Consider the following 24160-nt stretch of genomic DNA (forward strand, 5'->3'; position numbering starts at 1 on the left):
AGTGCCAACGCACATTTTCAACTGGTTCTATTACCGAAATATGTGTCCTTTCCCCCCACTTTAATTTTTAATGTTCCCAGACTCTCTGATTAACAAAGGCTATTCAAGAGTCCTTCAGTAGAGTCAGAGAGAGAGGGAAGGGAGAAAGGTATTTTTTGGGGGTCATAAACCTTACCCACAGGCCAACGTCATGACAATGTCTACCCCAAGCTTCATCAATGCTTTCACACGATTCTTCTCTATCGGAGGACCTGCAAAGCAACTACGCTCAGATAATGACACAAACTTCATCAGAGCCTGCAAAGATCTGAAGATCAGAACAGATGACGCTGAGATGAGTACTTGCCTTCAAGACCAAGGATGCACGTGGACTTTCAATCCCCCTCATGCATCACATATGGGAGGAGCTTGGGAGAGGATGATTGGAATCGCTCATTACATTCTATATGCCATGTTTCTGGAAGTTAGTTCTACTCGTCGAACACATGAAGTCCTCACCACACTCATGGCTGAAGTCATGGTCATCATTAATGCTCAACCCATAGTCCCATAGATCCGGAGATGCCAGCAGTTCTTACACCTGCAATGCTTCTGACACAAAAGATTGAAACTACAACAGCAACCCCAGGAGACTTCAACCTCAAAGGTCTCTACAGCAAGCAATGTAAACAAGTTCAGATCCTCACTGACACATTCTGGAAAAGATGGAGACAAGAATACCTGTTGACATGCAGAAAATGGCAAGTTGACAAACCTAACCTGCAAGTTGGAGATATCGTCTTACTAAAAGACACGCAAGTCCACCAAAACGAATGGCCTGTTGGACTCGTCATCAAAACTGTACCAAGAGGTGACAACACAATTAGGAAAGTGGAAGAGAAAGTCATGAAACAGGGCACATCTAAGGTGTTCTTCAGACCTGTTTCCGAAGTCGTCCTACTCCTCCAAACGTAAACATAGTGTCACGATTCTCTAAAGCAGAACCCAGAAGCAGACCAGGACAAGGTGAGTTGAACGAAGGTGAGTATTTATTTACAAATGTGAAAGCAGAATAATCCAGGACATGGAGCGGGCAGCGGAGGTGAGTTGGTGAGAGTGAATAGGCAGATCCAATGATGTCACAGAAGCCACCGACGACCAGGCAGGGGTGGGGTGAATGTTCTGGGAGAATGACTGTAGACAGAGTAAACGGAGGTGAGTACACAGCAAGCAAAAAGTACAGAACAACAAAACTAACTCTAGTAAACTTGAGGCTGATACGCTGACACAACATACTGTTCATTGCTAACGATCCGGCAGGGAATGGATGTCAGGTCAGAGCTTACGAAGTGGAGAGGTGATGATCAGGACCAGGTGTGCAGATAGCTGATGAGATGCATGTGCGGGTAATCGAGAGATCTCCCGCCTAGCTTCGTCGCCCGGCAACCAGACAGGGTGCGTTAAGGAACCTCAGGAAACAGACTCCAAGACAGAAAACAGGCAACTTATCATAACATTCTTGTTTTCCATAGACAAACACTGGCAGTAGAATGGCCTTACTGAAGAGCTCAGTGACATTTAACGTGTCACCGTCATAGGATGCCACCTTTCCAACAAGTCTTTTCATACAATTTCTGCCCTGCTATAGCTGCCCCGGGAAACTGTAAGTGCTGTTATTGTGAAGTGGAAACGTCTAGGAGCCACAACGTCTTGCCGCGAAATGGAACGGGACCTCTGAGTGCTGAAGTGCAAAGCGTGTAAAAATCATCTGTCCTCGGTTGCAACAGTCACTACCGAGTTCCAAACTGCATCTGGAAGCAACGTCGGGAGCTTCATGAAATTAGTTTGCATGGCCGAGCAGCCACACACAAGCCTAAGATCACCATGCGCAATGCCAAGTGTTGGCTGGAGTGGTGTAAAGCTCGCCTCCAGTGGAAACACGTTCTCTGGAGTGATGAATTACGCTTCACCATCTGGCAGTCCAATGGACGAGTCTGGGTTTGGCGAGTGCCAGTAGAACGCAACCTGTCCAATGCATAGTGCCAACTGTAAAGATTGTTGGAGGAGGAATAATGGTCTGGGGCTGTTTTTCATGGTTTGGGCTAAGCCCCTTTGTTCCAGTGAAGGGAAATCTTAACGCTACAGGATACAATGACATTCTACATGATTCTGTGCTTCCAACGTTGTGGCAACCGTTTGGGGAACGCTCTTTTCCTGTTTCAGCTTGACAATGCCCCCATGCACAAAGTGAGGTCCATACAGAAATGGTTTATTGAGATCAGTGTGGAAGAACTTAACTGGCCTGCAAAGAGCCCTGATCTCAACCCATCAAACACTTTTGGGATGAATTGGAACGCCAACTGCGAACCAGGCCTAATCGCCCAACATCAGTGCCCGACCTCACTAATGCTGTTGTGGATGAATGGAAGCATGTCCCCGCAGCAATGTTCCGACATCTAGTGGAAAGCCTTCCAAGAAGAGTGGAGGCTGTTATAGCAGCAGGGTGGACCAACTCCACATTAATAACCATCATTTTGGAATGAGATGTTTGATGAGCAGGTGTTCACTTATTTTTTATCATGTAGTGTAGTTCGAAGTACAATACCAACATAGCTATTGTAGTATGTCAAAACTGTGTGCTTGGTAGAGCATGGGTGGAATAGGCATTGTGATGCTCGTGAATATTTTTTTGTTTTTGTTTTCAGACCAATGCCTACCGCTCACTTAAAACCTGTTGGGGATAGGGGGCAGTATTGACACGGCTGGATAAAAAACGTACCCGGTTTAATCTGGTTACTACTCCTGCCCAGTAACTAGAATATGCATATAATTATTGGCTTTGGATAGAAAACACCCTAAAGTTTCTAAAACTGTTTGAATGGTGTCTGTGAGTATAACAGAACTCCTATGGCAGGCCAAAACCTGAGAAGATTTCAAGCAGGAAGTGGCCTGTCTGAGAAGTAGTGTTTCATCTTGGCTCTTTTTATTGAAGACTCAGGATCTGTGCAATAACGTGACACTTCCTACGTCTTCCATAGGGTCTCAGAGCCCGGGAAAACGTTGAACGATATCGAGGCAGGCTCTGCCTGAAACACTTTATCGCTTTTGGCAAGTGGCCACTCAGAGTACTATGGGCTTAGGCGCGTGCCCGCTTCGACCGAATGCTTTGTTTTCCTTTGTCTGTTTATCTAAACGCAGATTCCCGGTCGGAATATTATCGCTTTTTTATGAGAAAAATGGCATAAAAATTGTTTTTAAACAGCGGTTGACATGCTTCGAAGTACGGTAATGGAATATTTAGAATTCTTTTGTCACGAATTGTCCATGCTCGTCACCCTTATTTAGCCTTTAGGATAGTGTCTAGAACGCACGAACAAAACGCCGCTGTTTGGATATAACGATGGATTATTTTGGACCAAACCAACATTTGTTATTGAAGTAGAAGTCCTGGGAGTGCATTCTGACGAAGACAACAAAGGTAAGAACATTTTTGTTATAGTAAATCTGACTTTGATGAGTGCTAAACCTGCTGGGTGTCTAAATAGCTAGCCCTGTGATGCCGGGCTATCTACTGAGAATATTGCAAAATGTGCTTTCACCGAAAAGCTATTTTAAAATCGGACATATCGAGTGCATAGAGGAGTTCTGTATCTATAATTCTTAAAATAATTGTTATGCTTTTTGTGAACGTTTATCGTGAGTAATTTAGTAAATTCACCGGCAGTGTTCGGTGGGAATGCTAGTCACATGCTAGTCACATGCTAATGTAAAAAGCTGGTTTTTGATATAAATATGAACTTGATTGAACAAAACATGCATGTATTGTATAACATAATGTCCTAGGGTTGTCATCTGATGAAGATCATCAAAGGTTAGTGCTACATTTAGCTGTGGTTTGGGTTTATGTGACATTATATGCTAGCTTGAAAAATGGGTGTCTGATTATTTCTGGCTCGGTACTCTGCTGACATAATCTAATGTTTTGCTTTCGTTGTAAAGCCTTTTTGAAATCGGACAGTGTGGTTAGATTAACGAGAGTCTTGTCTTTAAAATGGTGTAAAATAGTCATATTTTGGAAAAATTGAAGTAATAGCATATCTAAGGATTTGAATAACGCGCCACAGGATTCAACTGGCTGTTGAGTAGCCCATAGAGGTTAAAACATTGTTTTTGTTTTTAATAAGACAGATACCTGATAAATAGCGTACTGTTATTAGCTTCGCCAGTACATTTGTATGTTGTAATATTCAACTGTACATGCGTACATCCAAACTCAATGCACCAGTATACCGCTCTAAATACAGATGATTCCGACCCAACTTTTTTTCCCGTATGGCTTTAAATGTTTACTCCATAAGAGTTTGCCAGACGGCGACTCACTTGCAGACGTTTAATTGAAACTGGAATGTAACCAAATTGTACGCAGAAGCTACATGCCAAGCAGAGTCATACATAAATAGGATTAGTGAAATACCATCCAGCAGCATCCACCCACGTTGTCATATTCTGATTCACTGCTCGCTTGTTTATTTGTTATTTACTTTCACCATATGTACAATACACACACACACACACACACACACACACACACACACACACACACACACACACACACACACACACACACACACACACACACACACACACACACACACACACACACACACACACACACACACACACACACACACACCTACATAGGCTACACACATTCTGAGAAGAGGAACCCAAGGTTTAACAGAACATTTGTATTTCAAAGCCATCAATCATGTTGGCCATCTCCAGGTTGGTTGACATTGGTATAGAAAATGCCATATAAAAATGGCATACAGCATTCCACAAGACCTTGAACCTGGTTTATTTTGCCTTAGCTATATTGAATATCGCTTATTTTATTCCACCACATTCTTGGTCTCAGATAAGCCAAACAAAGATGTAGAGGTCCCTCAGTTGGAGGTCTGAGCATTCATTTGGATTATTCACACACACACACATACCTCAGCCCTAGATGTCTTACAGATGAAAACATGAGAGGAATCCTTTTTAGTGTCAGGTTATTTTTCCTTATATAACCATCCCCTCTCATTGGGGATCCTTAATATACTGTAGTCATTGCTATCCATTCACAATACTCAGCGGACAATGAACAGAAGGTTTTACATTTTCCAGTTTTAGGGAACACTTTATTTGAGTAGTCTATCTGTAGATGCTCTACAGACTATTTACATCCTACCAGTAACATTTCAACTAACAATCTACTAACCCTAACTCTAGTTCTAACTCTTACCCTAACCCTTATTCTAAACCTAGCCTTAACTGTAACTGTAGCAAGCAGTTGCTTATCAACAGATTGTTTGTTAATAGTATGACCATCTGTAGAGCATCCGGACTATCCAAATAAAGTGTGACCACTTTTTCACTCACTCTTCATGATGATTTGGACAGTGGAAGGTGTCATTATTGTAAACACTCTCTGGAGCGGAGGGTAGAGAAGAGAAGAGGAGTTTTGACAGTAATATACAGTACCCGTCAAAAGTTTCAACACACTTACTCATCCAAGGGTTTTTCTTTATTTTGGCTATTTTCTACATTGTAGAATAATAGTGAAGAAATCAAAACTATAAAATAGCACATATGGAATCATGTAGTAACCAAAATATTGTTGAACAAATCAAAATATATTTTATATTTGAGATTCTTCCAAGTAGCCACCCTTTGCCTTAATGACAGCTTTGCACACTCTTGGCATTCTCTCAACTAGCGTCACCTGGAGTGCAAGAGTGTGCAAATATGTTCTCAAGGCAAATGGTGGATACTTTGGCTCCTTGATTTATTTAACACTTTTTTGGTTACTACATGATTCCATATGTGCTATTTTATAGTGTTGATGTCTTCACTATTATTCTACAATGTAGAAAATAATCGAAATAAAGAAAAACCCCTGAATGAGTAGGTGTGTCCAAACCTTTGACTGGTACTGTATATGCAGAGGGCAGAGACTTTCACATGTAATGACAGTGTGATTGTGTTATTCTCTCTGGTGGGCCTAAGCTAGCTGTTTGCAGGGTAAAGGTTTTCAATTTGAATGAGGGCTTTTTTCTTCCTTCCTTCCTTCCTTCCTTCCCTCTCCCAGCCTCCTTAACGTTTGGCATGTGTGTATGTGTGTGTCTATGTACATGCATGTGTGTATGTGTGTGTGTGTGTGTGTGTGTGTGTGTGTGTGTGTGTGTGTGTGTGTGGCAGTTGCTGCCACTGTAGTGTTAGTCACTCAGCAGAGGGATGCATCTGGTTACTCACAACAGGGCACAGGAGACGGAAGTGTGTGTGTTTGTGTGTGTCACAGCATGTTCAGCAGAGGCTTGTTTCATGTCAAATGCAGGATCACAGCATTACAGCCTTCAGCACCTTCTCCTCTCCCCTTGGAATGGGTGAGTCACACTGGAGACGTGTGTGTGTGTGTGTGTGTGTGTGTGTGTGTGTGTGTGTGTGTGTGTGTGTGTGTGTGTGTGTGTGTGTGTGTGTGTGTGTGTGTGTGTGTGTGTGTGTGTGTGTGTGGTTATGTAAAATACAGCTTTAGAGCTTCACAGCCTATGGCAGATTCTCCTTCCCCTTGGTATGGGTGAGTCACATTCTTTCGCTGAAAAGATGCAAACCATTGTTCGAATATTTGTGTACAAACAGACATGTGAGGCTGGTTTGGTTGTCACAGAGATAGGTGGGTATCTTCAGGTCTTTGTCTTCCCAACCAGGCTACACAGTCCACAATACAAGAGCTGGATCCTTATGATCTTTGCCTATCCCTAACCCTAACCCAAACCCTGGCTTCATGTCCATATGCTGGCTCAACCCTGACCATAGCCTCAACTCTAACCCAAACCCTAGCTTCATGTCCATATGCTGGCTCAAACCCTGGCTTCATGTCCATATGCTGGCTCAACCCTGACCATAGCCTCAACTCTAACCCAAACCCTAGCTTCGTGTCCATATGCTGGCTCAACCCTGATCATAGCCTCAACTCTAACCCAAACCCTAGCTTCGTGTCCATATGCTGGCTCAACCCTGATCATAGCCTCAACTCTAACCCAAACCCTAGCTTCGTGTCCATATGCTGGCTCAACCCTGATCATAGCCTCAACTCTAACCCAAACCCTAGCTTCATGTCCATATGCTGGCTCAACCCTGATCATAGCCTCAACTCTAACCCAAATCCTAGCTTCATGTCCACACCTCGTCTCAACCCAAATTGCTGCATGTCAATGTGTGGTTAGCTAATTCAATGCAGGCTAAACTATAACTCTTTTATACATTATTTAACACACCCAAGCCAGAATACTCTCCTGTAAAATGTTCACTATAAAGCTACATATTGGGCCTATGAGTTATAACTATAACTGCCCTTCTACCAGCAGGCACAGTCTGGTTTTTCTACCCATGATAAAAACAAAATAAACCAAATAAACAGAGGGAAAAAAGAAGAGAGATCTTAATTTCCTGAGTTATCAGCATCTCTGCTAGTATTTCATGTTACAGAGGCCTCGCGCAGGTGCGCATGCACCCACAAGCACACACAAACACACACTCACAAGCACATGCACACACACGCACACACACACACACACACACCCTGCTCTATAATCACTTGCCACAGCGAGCTCTCTTGTCACTACTCCAGTCACGTGGCAGACGACCTTGACAGGGATAAAACTCTGACAACAAAAGGTACAGCCTTGCCTCCCACCCAGCCACCCAGCCTGCCACCACAGCTAGCACTGGGGAAAGGTTGGGGAGGGAGGGAGGGAGGGAGGGAGGGAGGGAGGGAGGGAGGGAGGGAGGGAGGGAGGGAGGGAGGAGGACTGCAGGCTCAAAAAGTCGAAGGTGGAGATAACATGATGGTGGCAGACTGTTGGAGGGGGAGGAAGATGAGAAGGAGGAGGAAAAAGAAAAGGAGGTGGAAGTGGAGTAGGAGGAGATGGATCAGTAGCTTTTAGGATCAATGATATGTTTAATAAAATGTAAAAAAAAAAATGTAATACATAAATAAAATAAAGGTTGGAAAGCAATGGCTGGCACATCGTCCAAACGGCAGGTGAGTCCTTTGTGGTTGACACTGGCTGTGGCTGAATAAAATGTCAGTCTCAAAGGGGACTTTCATGAAGAACACAGTCACAGAATATTTCATTGTGATCCAGTTCCCTGACTAGCTCAACAGTCAGCCCAAGTAACAACCATATCGAGTCAAGTTTGATGTAAGACACAAAGGTGAATCATGAATAAAAAATGTGTTTGTTGTGATACCTCACTGAGGTAGCCTTCACGGTTGTCATCTGCTGATGGTGGGGTCAAAGCAAACCCCCTTTGTCTTATTGAGACAACAAACACAAACACACCCTCACCTCACCATAGGTGCTTCAAAATTAAATTGAGAGAAAGGACTTCATGTACTGGTTAGTCTCTCTCCACGTCCTCCTCGTCCTCTCTATCTCCCCTCACCCGCTCTCTCCTCCCCCATCTCTCACTCCATCCCCAACTCCCTCTCTTTCCCCCATCTCTCCCTCATCTCTCCCTCCCGCTCTCTCGTCTGAGATCGTACATCTCTGAAAGTAGTGTTATCATCTCTGTTCTAAGGAGATAGTGCTGATCACAGCTCTCAGACTGAGTCACAGGCAGGGGAAGGCAGTATTATTATTAGATATGGAGTAAGACTGACTGTCTGTGTGTGTGTGTGTGTGTGTGTGTGTGTGTGTGTGTGTGTGTGTGTGTGTGTGTGTGTGTGTGTGTGTGTGAGAGACAGGAAGAGCACAGGTTTTATTATTAGATAAGGAGATACTCTTGTCCCTGTTGGTCCCAGCCGCATGACCCTCCAGCCCTTCAACCACTGCTCAGAGTCAGACGCAGCATTCCTAGATCTAACATCAGTTCAGGTAGCTGTTCTGTCTAATGGCAAAGCAGAAACTGTGAAAACCATTCTGTCACCCATCATCACCAGAGTTTTCAATTGTTTTAATTCAATATATTAGTCTACTCTGATAGATGGTAAATACAGAAGGTCCCACACTCTGTTGTCCCCAGTTAAGTGAACCAATGTTTCATCATCCATTGCATTTCTCAATGGACCAGCTCCAGCTCCTACCTTGCTATTCTATTCCCATAACTTTTCCTAAATGCACTTTACACTTTTAGCACCAACACCAACGTTATTTTAGTGTTAATTGACCTCTTTAGTGTTAATTCAACTCTTGAATCAACACTTGAAATGTTACACTGAAAAATCAACTCTAGTTAACAATTTGCTGTGTGCTATGAAAAGGGACACATCTGCAGACTTCCATACATTTCAAGAACCGTTTTCAAGTCTGAAGAACCGTAGATGCCAAGTCAAGAACCCCACACTTAACTCAAGGATATTTATCAGGCAAGAGTTCTCCAAGGAACCTTAAGCGCTGAGGAAGAACCATTTAAGAACCTTTATTTTTTTCAGTGTAACAGAGTGATGTAGTATTTGATTTGGGCAATTCCATGCTAACAGAGTGATGCTGAAAATGTATGTCAAATAAAAACCAGTGATTGCAAAGTTAAACCATACAACTGTATGCACAATGACTGTTCACTGAAAATGTTACAAAAACACATTTACTTGAACAGTGCAGATGCAAAGTTTGGTAATAGAATGACAGCACAAACAGCACAACACTTTTGCATCTGCACTGTTCTTCAAGTAAATGTGTTTTTGTAACATTTTCAGTGAACAGTAGTCATTGTGCATACAGTTTTATGGTTTGTTTAACTTTGCAATCATTGATTTTTGTTTGACTTAAATTTAAAGTGAAAAAATTGGAGTCTCAGCATGATTCTGTTACAATGGAATTGCCCTTATCAAATGCTTTAAAAATTCCTACCTGAATTTATTTATCCATTATTTTACCAAGTAAGTTGACTGAGAACACGTTCTCATTTACAGCAACGACTTGGGGAATAGTTACAGGGGAGAGGAGGGGGATGAATGAGCCAATTGTAAATTGGAGTGAATCAGTGAGAGGTTGAGAGGGCATCCTTGCCTGTTGCTGTCTGATTACTTATGAGGGAGGGCTGAGCCACCAGTCAGTCCACACACAGATCAGAGATGTGGCCTTGCATATCTAACTCAAAATAAATAATGAATTAAATAAAGCAGCGAGCAGTGAGCAACGAAGCAGTGGTCTGCCATGTTTCCCAGATACAAGATACATTATGAATATAACCTTGTCCTGAAAAATGATATGGTTTCCCCAGTCGTCTAGCGGCCTCAGACCACATTCAGGAAGGTGGGCGACCTGGGTGCTGCTAAATAAAGCGTCAACAAATCCCAAACTGTTGAGGGAAAATAGGGCTGAGGATAGGGGACATGTTACGACGAGGACAGTCACCAAATAGGGGTTATCCTCTTTCCCATACCATCCTGAGTTTAGACAAGCCATTTGCAACTAATTTTACATCAACTTTATTCATGATATATATATTTCCCATAGACAGTATTCAATCATTTATTTCAATAGATTGAGCTAATGTCACGGTTGTCGTAAGGAGGAGCGGACCAAAGTCCAGCATATGTGTCGTTCCACATTTTATTTACACTGTGAAACTATGCAATACATATAAATAAACTTGAATAACAAAAAACATACCGTGATGCAGAGGTGAAACATACACTGACTCAAAGATAATCTCCCACAAACCCAGGTGGAAAAAACCCTACTTTAGTATGATCTCCAATTAGAGACAACGAGGACCATCTGCCTCTAATTGGAGATCATCCCAAACAAACCAACATAGAAATACAAAACTAGAACCTAACATAGAAATAGAAAACATAGAATACAACAAAGAATTACAAATCTCGAATGCCGACCCAAATCACACCCTGACCTAACCAAAATAGAGAAACAAAATGTCTCTCTCAGGTCAGGGCGTGACAGTACCCCCCCCCAAAGGTGCGGACTCCTGGCCGCAAACCTGAACCTATAGGGGAGGGTCCGGGTGGGCATCTACCTATGGTGGTGGCTCTGGTTCGGGGCGTAGCCCCCACTCCACCCGCTGATCCCTCTGCTTTTGTGTCGCCGGAGGAACCAGACCGTGGATCATAGCCGGAAGCTCTGAACCGTGGATTGTCGCTGGATGAACCGGGCTCCGGGCTGCGGGCTGTCTCAGGAGGGTCCGGGCTGGGGACCGTCTCAGGAGGGTCCGGGCTGCGGGCTGTCTCAGGAGGGTCCGGGCTGCGGGCTGTCTCAGGAGGGTCCGGGCTGGGGAACGTCTCAGGAGGGTCCGGGCTGGGGAACGTCTCAGGAGGGTACGGGCTGGGGAACGTCTCAGGAGGGTCCGGGCTGGGGAACGTCTCAGGAGGGTCCGGGCTGGGGAACGTCTCAGGAGGGTCCGGGCTGGAGAACGTCTCAGGAGGGTCCGGGCTGGGGAACGTCTCAGGAGGGTCCGGGCTGGGGAACGTCTCAGGAGGGTCCGGGCTGGGGAACGTCTCAGGAGGGTCCGGGCTGGGGAACGTCTCAGGAGGGTCCGGGCTGGGGAACGTCTCAGGAGGGTCCGGGCTGGGGAACGTCTCAGGAGGGTCCGGGCTGGGGAACGTCTCAGGAGGGTCCGGGCTGGGGAACGTCTCAGGAGGGTCCGGGCTGGGGAACGTCTCAGGAGGGTCCGGGCTGGGGAACGTCTCAGGAGGGTCCGGGCTGGGGAACGTCTCAGAAGGTTCCGGACTGGGGAATGTCGCTGCAGGCTCCATGCCGGGGATCGTCACTGCAGGCTCCACGCCATGGATCACCACTGGAGGCTTTGTGCCATGGATCATCCCTACAGGCTTCTTGCCATGGATTATCCCTATAGGCTCCGGGCCATGGATCATCACTGGAGGCTTCTTACGTGGAGCCGGAACAGGTCTCACCGGACTGGGGGACGTCGCCGGAAGCTCTGGACTAGGAACTGTCACCGGAAGACACACTGGAGGCCTGATGTGTGGGGCTGGCACAGGCGGCGCCAGACTGGTAACACGCACCTCAGGGCGAGTGCGAGGAGCAGGAACAGGACACACTACTGGGCAGGCGCACTAGAGACTTGATGCGTGGGGCTGGCACAGGTGGCACCAGACTGGTGACACACACCTCACGGTAAGCACGAGGAGTTGGCTCAGGTCTCCAATTTTCTTTTGGGGCGGGAGGCTGCCTCTCGTGCTTCCCTTGTTGCCGTGCTCTCGCTGCCTCCACCTGTTCCCATGGGAGGCGCTTTTCTCCTGCTCCCTAAATCCTCCAAAGCCCTGGATATACTCCTCCTTATCTCCTCAATAGTCCACTGTTTCATACCACTCTGCTTGGTCCTTTGGTGGTGGGAGATTCTGTCACGGTTGTCGTAAGGAGGAGTGGACCAAAGTGCAGCATGTGTGTCGTTCCACATTTTATTTACACTGTGAAACTATGCAATACATTTGAATAACAAAAAAACAACAAACCGTGATGCAGCGGTGAAACATACACTGACTCAAAGATAATCTCACACAAACCCAGGTGGAAAAAACCCTACTTAAGTATGATCTCCAATTAGAGACAACGAGGACCAGCAACCTCTAATTGGAGATCATCCCAAACAAACCAACATAGAATTACAAAACTAGAACCTAACAACAAAAGAACTACAAATCTCGAATGCCCACCCAAATCGAACCCTGACCTAACCAAATTAGAGAAACAAAACATCTCTCCCAGGTCAGGGCGTGACAGCTAACGCCATTTTTGTATTCCTTCCATTTTATTTCCACATTGTGGAAGTATTTAAAACTGTGAAGGAGGACTGGATACAAAGTGATATGATCTGGTTCTCAGTCTCTAACCCGGTCAACACCTGCAGGGTTAGAACAGGGTAGCAATCTCTCCATGCATCTGGCCTCCATTCACTCAATTGGGCAATTAATTTCAAATTAATTTCTAAAACATTCAGAGATTCACAGAGAGATACTGTACATTCACAATAATACCCTGAAATGCTGACAGGAGCGATGTGGAATAAAAAAAGCAGAAAACATTGATCTGTTAGATATTAAATATAGATTTTAGCATTTCTGATGTGGGTCCTGAAGGCAGAGAGTGAATTACATTAAGCAAAATGGGCATATTTAATGTGGTAAACAGTGATACTGCCCTCTGGCAAAAATCTATCAATGGTTATCGTCATCATCATTATGATCATAACCTCATAACCAGCATCATCTAGCTGAGGATAATGAAAATGTTGAATGTTCTTGAACTGATAATCAGACTGAGACTACTAGATAATACACAGACCCAGGTCTAGACATATTATTAATATTGTATGTGCTCTTTATGATAGAATACAACACATTTGGTGAAGTCAAACATTATCAACACTTCTCAAAAGGCACCGAATTGGTGGAACGACCCATGTATGTTATTAGGGAAACAAGATTAACTTGCTACATACAGAATACATGCTTTTCCAAGCGTCTGCTAAATGGCATACAATAACATTCAACTTAATAAAAAACTAGTGTTCTCATCTCAAGAGAAAAAAAAGACTATAGTAAGTGCCTATTAAGTTCCAGATGAAGTAACAGGGTTGACAATTTCTTCTTAAATCACCCATAAATCCCCTTGTGACCGGGGGAATGGAAGCTTGTTGCGTGCAACAGGGAGTGGTAATTTAATGCAAGCTTCACCCCCGCAAAAAAAAAAAAAATTGTTAAAAACATTCTAACCTGTCTATCTATTTTTAACAGCGTTGACGTGTTATGCTTGACCCGCTCAGTGTTCCACCACAAAACACCAGAAAATGGCCAAAAAGATCAATAATAATCTTCAGTAATAACTTTGTCAAAGCAACAAAATAACTAGGGCTTTACAATTATGGTGAAACTGGGATGAAGTGGGTTAAAATCTTCCTAGAAGTGACACAGGGTTGACGGAGGAACATGGGCCACTTTATCAAGTCTTTATTCATATAAAACATCAGATTTATTGAATTCTCCATGTGGTCTGTATTAAAGGGAATTATTTTACTATAACAGGCTTTTAGTTTGATATTGATGCATAATTTCTACTTCAAATATCAAAGGTAAGCAAAAGGCACTCATTTTATGGAATGACCCACATCTTGTATGTTTTATGGACACACATGATGACAGTTAACATTGTGTGGCAGAAGGTGACATGAATGCCCTTCCACTACTTCTGAAATCTACTTCTTACATCGTCTTACTCCCGTATTTCCCAAACACTTAGAAGTCATATGAAACTGGGACCAAAACTTAATCTAAAATGGCTGCCAAAAATAAAACCAAACCCAAATCGACCCTGTCACCTTGATGTTGCCGTTGCAGTCTCTCATCGAGGTTGGTCTCGGGAGAACCAGGAAATGCTAAAGAAAACATCATTATGTTGGCAGAAATGTGCCGGTAATAAACCCAAACGGCGCTGAGAGGCACAGGTTGTCAGCCATGATAAATGGCACCCGTGCATCCTGAATGTGTTTGGTGCCCTTGGTGCTCTTGCCATGTTGACTCCCTCTCCTGAGGGTCACAGTCACCCGCTGGGTTTGGCTGCGAGCTCCAGACCTTAGTAACTCTACTCTGGGCTCAGGGAGGAGATGAGCACATTTTTCAAATACTTTGAGTGATGCTTTAGCTTGCCCAGACAGATAGATAGTGTTTGCAGTTCTGAGCCTATTGATACATAATTGTATCATCAGCCAATCCATATCAATTTTCATCATGGATCCCTCCATCAAAAGACATTCAATTAACATGTAGTGACCCACATAAAATAATACTACAGTTTACTATAGAATACTGCAGTCCTTACGATAGAATTCCGTAGTAAACTGTAGAATACTACTGTATATGACACTGTAGTATCCCTCGATCATGTGTAGTACCTAGTAAAGAATTTTGTAGTATACTGTAGAATACTATAGTAAATACTACAGTATTATCCACAAGAAAATGTTGTGCATCCCGTAAGTGAGAAACTCTGTTCAGAACACTAGAGCATTTACTATAGTATATACTACTATTTTTTATATAGTATTTATACTATAGTAAACTATAAATACTACAGTAAAGTCCACAAAAAACACTACAGTGAATACAATACTAGTGATATTTTTTCTCCTTTTTTAATTCAAAGTTTGAACAAAGTTTCTTAACCTGATATGTATAGGGGGCAGTATTTTCACGGCCGGCTGAAAAAACGTACCCGATTTAAACTGGTTACTACTCTTGCCCAGAAACGAGAATATGCATATTATTAGTAGATTTGGATAGAAAACACTCTGAAGTTTCTAAAACTGTTTGAATGGTGTCTGTGAGTATAACAGAACTCATATGGCAGGCAAAAACCTGAGAAAAAGTCAACCAGGAAGTGTAGGATCTGAGAATTGTAGTTCTTCTTTCTAGTCCCTTTCGAAACTAAAGTATCTGTGCTGTTACGTTGCACTTTCTAAGGCTTCCATTGGCTGTCTAAAGCCTTCAGAAAGTGGATTGAGCCTTCTCCTGTCTCTGGGCAGAGTATAGGAGCTCAGTTACTGAGTGGTCTGCTTGAGGACAAAGGGATTGGATATGCGCGTTCCTGCAAGCACGCTGTTTTTTCTTTTTCTCCTTGAATGAATACACTATTGTCCAGTTGGAATATTTTCGCAATTTTATGTTACAAATACCATAAAAAATTGATTTTAAACAGCGTTTGACATGCTTCTAAGTACGGTAATGGAACATTTAGACTTTTTGTGTCTCGAATTGCGCTCGCGCGTTACCCTTTGGATAGTGACCTGAATGCAGGACAAAACGGAGGTCTTTGGACATAACTATGGATTATTTCGAACAAAAATAAAATTTCTTGTGGAAGTAGCAGTCCTGGGAGTACATTCTGACGAAGATCAGCAAAGGTAATACAATATTTCTAATACTAATTCTGAATTTAGGTGACCCCGAAGTTGGCGGGTGTCTGAATAGCTCGTCGTGATGGCTGAGCTATGTACTCAGAATATTGAAAAATGTGCTTTCTCCGTAAAGCTATTTTAAAATCTGACACAGCGGTTGCATAAAGGAGTAGTCTATCTATAATTCTTAAAATAATTGTTATGTATTTTGTCAACGTTTATGATGAGTATTTTTGTAAATTCACCGGAAGTTTTTGGTGGGAAATACATTTTCTGAACATCAAGCGCCAATGTAAAATGCTGTTTTTGGATATAAATATGAACTTTATCGAACAAAACATACATGTATTGTGTAACATAATGTCCTAGGAGTGTCATCTGATGAAGATCGTCAAAGGATAGTGCATAATTTAGCTGTGTTTTCGGTTTCTGTGACATATACCCTTGCTTGGAAAATGGCTGTGTGATTATTTGTGTCTATGTACTCTCCTAACATAATCTAATGTTTTGCTTTCGCTGTAAAGCCTTTTTGAAATCAGACAATGTGGTTAGATTAACGAGAGTCTCATCTTTAAAATGGTGTAAAATAGTTGATTGTTTGAGAAAATTGAATTGTGGTATTTTAGTTGTTTTTGTATTTCGCGCCATCCCTTCACCACCAAATCCTTGGAGGAGGAAGTGGAAGACCAGAACAAAGTGATATTGTAAGGTTCTGTATTTATTTTCTTAGTCAACCTTGTGTTCTGTTTCGTTGTGTTCTTGAGCGTAGCCCTGTTTCTTTGTGTTCTTGAACGTAGCCCTGTCTTTCATTTTTTTGTTCATTGATTTCACCTGTGTTCGTTACTCACCTGGTTTCATCAGCTTCTTATTTAGTTCAGTTCATTCTGTTTGTGCCTTTGTGAGGTATTGTTTCGTTTTGACTCTAAGCCAAGCTTGTTTGTGAGAACCAGTTATAGCCTTCAGTCCTAGTTTTGGTTTGCCTACCTGTGTATGACCATCACCTGCCTGTGACCACGATTCCTGCTTCTGCGAAGGCGAAATAAACACCTGCCATGTTCTGCGTGTGAATCTACTTCTTTTTCTCCCTGAGTATTCATTACAGATATGAGAGAGAGAAAATGAGCAAAAGAAAAAGAAAGAGAGACAGCCTAGAGAGTCCTGTGGGACAGACATTGTTCCATGCTAAATCAGGACAAACAGTATTTTCTGGTCTTCACCTTAAACAACTCTTTCTGGTAACATAGATAATATTTCTAATTAGTTACAACCTTTAGCTTGCATTTGTTAGTTTACTTCTATTTCATATCAAATCAAATTGTATTTCTCACATGCTTCGCAAACAACGGCTGTAGATTAACAGTGAAATGCTAATTTATGGGCCCTTCCCAACAATGCAGAGAGAGAGACAGAGAGAGAGAATAGAGAAATAATAGAAAAGTAATAATAAATACACAATGACATTTACAGAATTTAGCAGACGCTCTTATCCAGTGGTGACTTACAGTAGTGAGTGCATACACATTATTTTTTCCTACTGGTCCCCATGGGAACCGAAACCACAAACCTGGCATTGCAAGCACCATGCTCTACCAACATCAGTTATATTTGAAGTCCTTGGTGATCTTCCGGGGGACAATGCAGCTGCCTTTACAAGCTGTGATGCAGCCAGACAGGATCATCTCAATGGTGCATCTGTAGAAGCTGGTGTCTTTCAGGACAAAGCTCCCATCTGGCAACTTTTTCAAGATGGGCCGCTCCATGTCTGCAATGGAAATAAGGGGGGGGGGAACGTTTGTAATGATGAGTACATTTATAACAGTGAGCAGATTGGATGTATAGATGGAACATTCAATGAATGGTGTCTAACCTTAACCTAACATCTTAGCTTGTTCAGCACATTAGAACACACACACGCAAGTGCATGTTTGTTCAATATCAACTGCTTGCTAGCTAGTCACAGTAACTGTCACGCTTGCTCCCGTTCTTCCGTCCTCTTCCGTCTGTTCTCATTGGTCAATTCTTGGTTACTTCTTGGTTGCACTGGTGTCTCAGATTGGTTGGCGAGTGCAATTCTTGGTTGCTTCTTGTATGCAGACGGCGATATGATTGGTTGTTGCAACCAAAAATTTCCTTGACTCACAGTTGTCAGGGGGCACCATATGGGAGTAACGATAACTTGGCTATATACACAAAGGGGTACCAGTAACGAGTTGATGTGCAGGAGTATGGGATAATTGAGGTAGATATGTACATATAACTAGGAATAAAGAGACTAAACAACAGGATAGATAGTTAACAGTAGCAGCAACATATGTGTTGAGTCAAAAACAGAAAAGGGATTCAATTGAGATGTTGTGTCACTGGCCTACAGACAAAACCTCATGCAAAGTGGAATTATGTTTTTTTTAATTATTATGCCAGAGAGGAAGGAAACTGCTCAGGGATTTCACTATGAGGCCAATGGTGACTTTAAAACAGTTACAGAGTTTAATAGCAGTGATAGGAGAAAATTAAGGATGGATAAACAACATTGTAGTTACACCACAATACTAACCTAAATTATAGACTGAAAAGAAGGAAGCCTGTACAGAATTTGATTTGAAAAGTCATAGTCAATCAATAATATAATTATTATTTTAGCAAAAATGTTTCTTTCATTTAGAATCTGTAGAAGCTATGAGAATAGAAAGGTTCCATACTTTTGTGAAGCATCACAGCACAGTTGAAAAATATATGCCAAATAGAAATCCAAAATGGACGGTGTTAAGAGATAGATGGGAGGATTTGAATGGAGCTGAAGGGTGGGACTAATAACAACAAGTTAACCAATATAAAACATACAGGGTCTGTAAAATGTATATACACTACCGTTCAAAAGTTTGGGGTCACTTAGAAATGTTCTTGTTTTTGAAATAAAAGTACATTTTTTGTCCATTAAAATAACATCAAATTGATCAGAAATACAGTGCAGACATTGTTAATTAAGGATTGGCGTTCCGTCGCTCAGTTGGTAGAGCATGGTGTTTGCAACGCCAGGGTTGTGGGTTCGATTCCCACAGGGGACCAGTATGGCAAAACATTTATGAAATGTATACATTCACTACTGTAAGTCACTCTGGATAAGAGCGTCTGCTAAATGACTAAAATGTAAAAATGTAAATGTCAACGGGACAGTTGTTGTCATGGCTGTTCGAAGGAGCGGACCAAGATGCAGCGTTTTCGTAGTTCCACATATTTATTAACAGAGAAACTGAATGCAATACACTAATAACTTGAAAATATGAAAACAACAAACCGTGACGCAGAGAGGACAACACACTACTCAAAAGACAATAACCCACAAACCACAATGAGAAAAACCCCTACTTAAATATGATCTCTAATCAGAGGCAAATGTGGATCAGCTGCCTCCAATTAGAGATCAACCCCAAACAATCCAACATAGAAAACTAGAATTTAAACAGAACTAGAAAACATAGATCAGCCCAATAACACCCCCTGTCACGCCCTGCCCTACATACACTGCTATAGAAAATGACATCTTACTAGGGTCAGGATGTGACAGTACCCCCCCCCAAAGGTACAACTCCGAATTCAAACAAAAACCCAAGAAAGCAACCACAAAAAACACAAAGGGAGGGTAGGGTGGGTGACTAATGTCTATGGCGGTGGCTCTGGTTCTGGGCGTAGTACCCCCACCGCCCGCTGATCCCCCCCGCTTCTGTATGTCCGGAGGAACCAGACCATGGATCATCGCCGGAGGTTTCGGACTGCCAACCGCCACTGAAGACTCTGGGCTAAAGGCCGCTGCTGAAGACACTGGGTTGCAGACCATCGCTGAATGCTCTGGGCTGCCGAGCGTCGCTGGAGGCTCCGGGCTGAGGAGCGTCGCTGGAGCTTTTGGTGCCGAGGAGCGTCGCTGGAGGCTCTGGGCTGAGGAGCGTCGCTGGAGGCTCTGGGCTGAGGAGCGTCGCTGGAGGCTCTGGGCTGAGGAGCGTCGCTGGAGGCTCTGGGCTGAGGAGCGTCGCTGGAGACTCTGGGCTGAGGAGCGTCGCTGGAGGCTCAGGGCTGAGGAGCGTCGCTGGAGGCTCAGGGCTGAGGAGCGTCGCTGGAGGCTCAGGGCTGAGGAGCGTCGCTGGAGGCTCAGGGCTGAGGAGCGTCGCTGGAGGCTCCGTGCCATGGGTCATCCGCTGCAGGCTCCGTGCCATGGGTCATCACTACTGGTTCCGCGTCATGGATAATCACTGGAGGCTTTGTGCCATGGATCATCCCTACAAGCTCCGGGCCATGGATCATTCCTGGAGGCATCGTGCCTTGGATCATCCCTACGGGCTCTGGGCCATGGATCATCACTGGAGGCTTCATGCCATGGATTATTACTGGAGACGTCGGACCATTGACCATCATTAGAGGCTTCCTTCGGGGCGCTGGAACTCGTCTCACCGGACTGGGGAGATGTACTTCGGACCGCGTGCTCACATCAGGCACCAGCCTTACCGGGCTATGGTGGCGCACTGGAGGTCTGCTACGTGGGACTGGCATAGGAGGCGCCAGGCTAGTCACACACACCTTCAGGCTAGTGCGGGGAGCAGGAACAGGACGTACTGGGCTCTGGTGATGCACTGGAGGTCTGCTACGTGGGACTGGTATAGGAGGCGCCAGGCTAGTACCACATACCTTCAGGCTAGTGCGGGGAGCAGGAACAGGATGTACTGGGCTATGGTGGCGCACTGGAGGTAGAGTACACGGAGCAGGCCCAGGGAACACTGGGTCTTGGAGACGCATTGGAGATCTGGAGCGCACGGCCTGCACAACCCGTCCTGGCTGGATGGTCACTGTAGCCCGGCACGGGCGGAGCGCAGGCACAGGGCGAACTGGGCTGTGCTGGGGAATGAGGGCTGCCGTGAGTAGAGCAGGCGCAGGATAAACTGGGCCGAGGAGACGCACTGGCGGCCAGATGCGCTGAGCAGGCACACTCCTTCCTGGCTGAGTGCCAACTCTAGCATGGCAACGCTGAGGAGCTTGCACCGAGTGCACCGGGCTTTGAATGTGTATGGGCGATACAGTGCGCATTTCCGCATAGCTCGGTGCTTTCCTCATCACCCGCTCCCCACGGTAAGCACGGGGAGTTGACTCAGGTCTCCATCCTGACTTAGCAAACCTCCCCGTGTGCCCCCCCCAAAAAAATGTTTTAGGGTTGCCTCTCGCACTTGCCTTTTGATGCATATAACGCCTCGTAGTATCGTCGCTCTGCCTTCGCTGCCTCAAGTTCCTCCTTCGGTTGGCAATACTCTCCAACCTGACTCCAGGGTCCTTCCCTGTCCAAAATCTGCTCCCATGTCCATTCCTCCTGCTGCTCCTTCTTACGCTGCTTGGTCCTTTTATGGTAGGTTATTCTGTCACGGCTGTTCGAAGGAGCGGACCAAGATGCAGCGTTTTCGTAGTTACACATATTTATTAAAAGTGAAACTGAATGCAATACACTAATAACTTGAAAATATGACAACAACAAACCGTGACGCAGAGAGGACAACACACTACTCAAAAGACAATAACCCACAAACCACGAGAAAAACCCCTACTTAAATATGAACTCTAATCAGAGGCAAATGAGGATCAGCTGCCTCCAATTAGAGATCAACCCCAAACAATCCAACATAGAAATAGAAAACTAAAATTTAAACATAGAAATAGAACACATAGATCAGCCCAAAAACACCCCCTGTCACGCCCTGCCCTACACTACTATAGAAAATGACATCTTACTAGGGTCAGGACGTGACAGTTGTAAATCATGCAGCACGTTATATCAAGTTCGCAGATTTTTGAGTAACAACAAATGTTGGTACATAGAAGTGTCTTATATCGGCTGAAAGCTTAAGTTCTTGTTAATATAACTGCACTGTCCAATTTACAGTAGCTATTACTGCGGAAAAAAATGCTATGCAATTGTTTGAGGAGAGCTCCTAACAACAAAACACTTTTTTCAACGCTATAGGTTTAATAAATTCACCTCTGAAGGTGAAATGTGTGCTTACATTCTGAAATCTTGCTCTGATTTATCATCCAAAGGGTTCCAGATAAAACATGAAGTATCGTTTTGTTAGATAAAATCCTTTTTCATATCCTAAAAAGGTCCATAAAGCAGGCACGATCAATTCTGTATTTCTTCAGTTTCTTGGCAATTTCTTGCATGGAATAGCCTTCATTTCTCAGAACAAGAACAGACTGACGAGTTTCAGAAGAAAGTACTTTGTTTCTGGCCATTTTGAGCCTGTAATCGAACCAACAAATGCTGATGCTCCAGATACTCAACTAGTCTAAAGAAGGACAGTTGTATTGCTTCTTTAATCAGAACAACAGTTTTCAGCTGTGCTAACATAATTGCAAAAGGGTTTTCTAATGATCAATTAGCCTTTTAAAATGATAAACTTGGATTAGCTAACACAACGTGCCATTGAAACACAGGAGTGATGGATGCTGATAATGGGCCTCTGTACACCTATGTTAGATATTCCATAAAAAATCTGCCGTTTCCAGCTACAATAGTCATTTAAAACATTAACAATGTCTACACTGTATTTCTGATCCATTTGATGTTATTTTAATGGACAACAAATGTTATTTTCTTTCAAAAACAAGGACATTTCTAAGTGACCACAAACTTTTGAACGGTAGTATATATATGTACAGTTGAAGTCGGAAGTTTACATACACCTTACCCAAATTCAATAATACTCAGTTTTTCACAATTCCAGACATTTAATCCTAGTAAAAATTCCCTGTCTTAGGTCAGTTAAGATCACCACTCTATTTTAAGAATGTGAAATGTCAGAATAATAGCAGAGATAATTATTTATTTCAGCTTTACTTTCTTTCATCACATTCCCAGTGGGTCAGAAGTTTACATACACTCAAGTAGTATTTGGTAGCGTTGCCTTCAAATTGTTTAACTTGGGTCAAAAGGTTTGGGTAGCCTTCCACAAGTGTCCTACAATAAGTTGGGTGAATTTTGGCCCATTTCTCCTGACTGAGCTGGTGTAACTGAGTCAGGTTTGTAGGCCTCCTTGCTCGCACATGCTTTTTCAGTCCTGCCCACCATTTTTTGTGATGGCCACTCCAATTCTTTGACTTTGTTGTCCTTAAGCCATTTTGTCACAACTTTGGAAGAATGCTTGGGGTCACTGTCCATCTGGAAGACCCATTTGCGACCAAGCTTTAACTTCCTGACTGATGTCTTGAGATGTTGCTTCAATATATCCACATCATTTTCCCTCTTTATGATGCCATCTATTTTGTGAAGTGCACCACTCCCTCCTGCAGCGATGCACCCCTACAACATGATGCTGCCACCCCGGTGCTTTATGGTTGTGATGGTGTTCTTCGGCTTGCAAGCCTCCCCCTTTTTCCTCCAAACATAACGATGGTCATTATGGCCAAACAGTTCTATTTTTGTTTCATCAAACCATAGAACATTTCTCCAAAAAGTACGATCTTTGTCCCCATGTGCAGTTGCAAACCGTAGTCTGGCGTTTTTATGGCGGTTTTGGAGCAGTGGCCTCTTCTTTGCTGAGCGGCCTTTCAGGTTATGTCAGTATCGGACTCGTTTTACTGACCTCCAAGCATTTGGAAATAGCACCCAAGGGCTAACCAGACATGTGGAGGTCTACCATTTTTTTCTGAGGTCTTGGCTGATTTCTTTTGATTTTCCCATGATGTTAAGCAAAGAGGTGCTTCATTTGAAGGTAGGCCTTTAACCTCTTATGGCTAGGGGGCAGTATTTTCACGGCTGGATAAAAAACGTACCCGATTTAATCTGGTTACTAATCCTACCCAGTAACTAGAATATGCATATACTTATTATATATGGATAGAAAACACCCTAAAGTTTCTAAAACTGTTTGAATGGTATCTGTGAGTATAACAGAACTCAAATGGCAGGTCAAAACCTGAGAGATTCCTTTACAGGAAGTGGCCTGTCTGACCATTTCTGGAAATTCTTTGCCATCTCTATCTTTTACTAAGGATCTCTGCTCTAACGTGACACTTCCTACGTCGTCCATAGGCGCTCAGAGCCCGGGAAAAACCTGAATGTCGTCATCCCAGCCCCAGGCTGAAACACATTATCGCCTTTCTCAAGTGGCCGATCAAGGGACTGTGGGCTTAGACGCGTGACCTGCCCGCCCCCGTCTTTGTGATTTTTTTCCTCTGTTTGCCGAAAAGGAGATTCCCGGTCGGAATATTATCGCTTTTCTACGAGAAA

General features: G+C 43.6%; 1 protein-coding gene across 1 annotated transcript; it reads right to left on the reverse strand.

Moving 5' to 3' along the window:
* Window positions 1-682: 682 nt before the first annotated feature.
* LOC123731417 (protein TsetseEP-like) lies at window positions 683-14349 on the reverse strand. Its single transcript, XM_045709988.1, has 3 exons — window positions 14323-14349; window positions 11088-11698; window positions 683-695 (listed from the first exon to the last, which is right to left on the reverse strand). The coding sequence occupies exons 1-3, from the start codon at window positions 14347-14349 to the stop codon at window positions 683-685; spliced, it is 651 nt and encodes a 216-aa protein (XP_045565944.1).
* Window positions 14350-24160: the final 9811 nt, after the last annotated feature.

The sequence above is a fragment of the Salmo salar genome, chromosome ssa28 (assembly GCF_905237065.1).
Source record: "Salmo salar chromosome ssa28, Ssal_v3.1, whole genome shotgun sequence".
In the NCBI taxonomy this organism is placed as follows: Eukaryota; Metazoa; Chordata; class Actinopteri; order Salmoniformes; family Salmonidae; genus Salmo; species Salmo salar.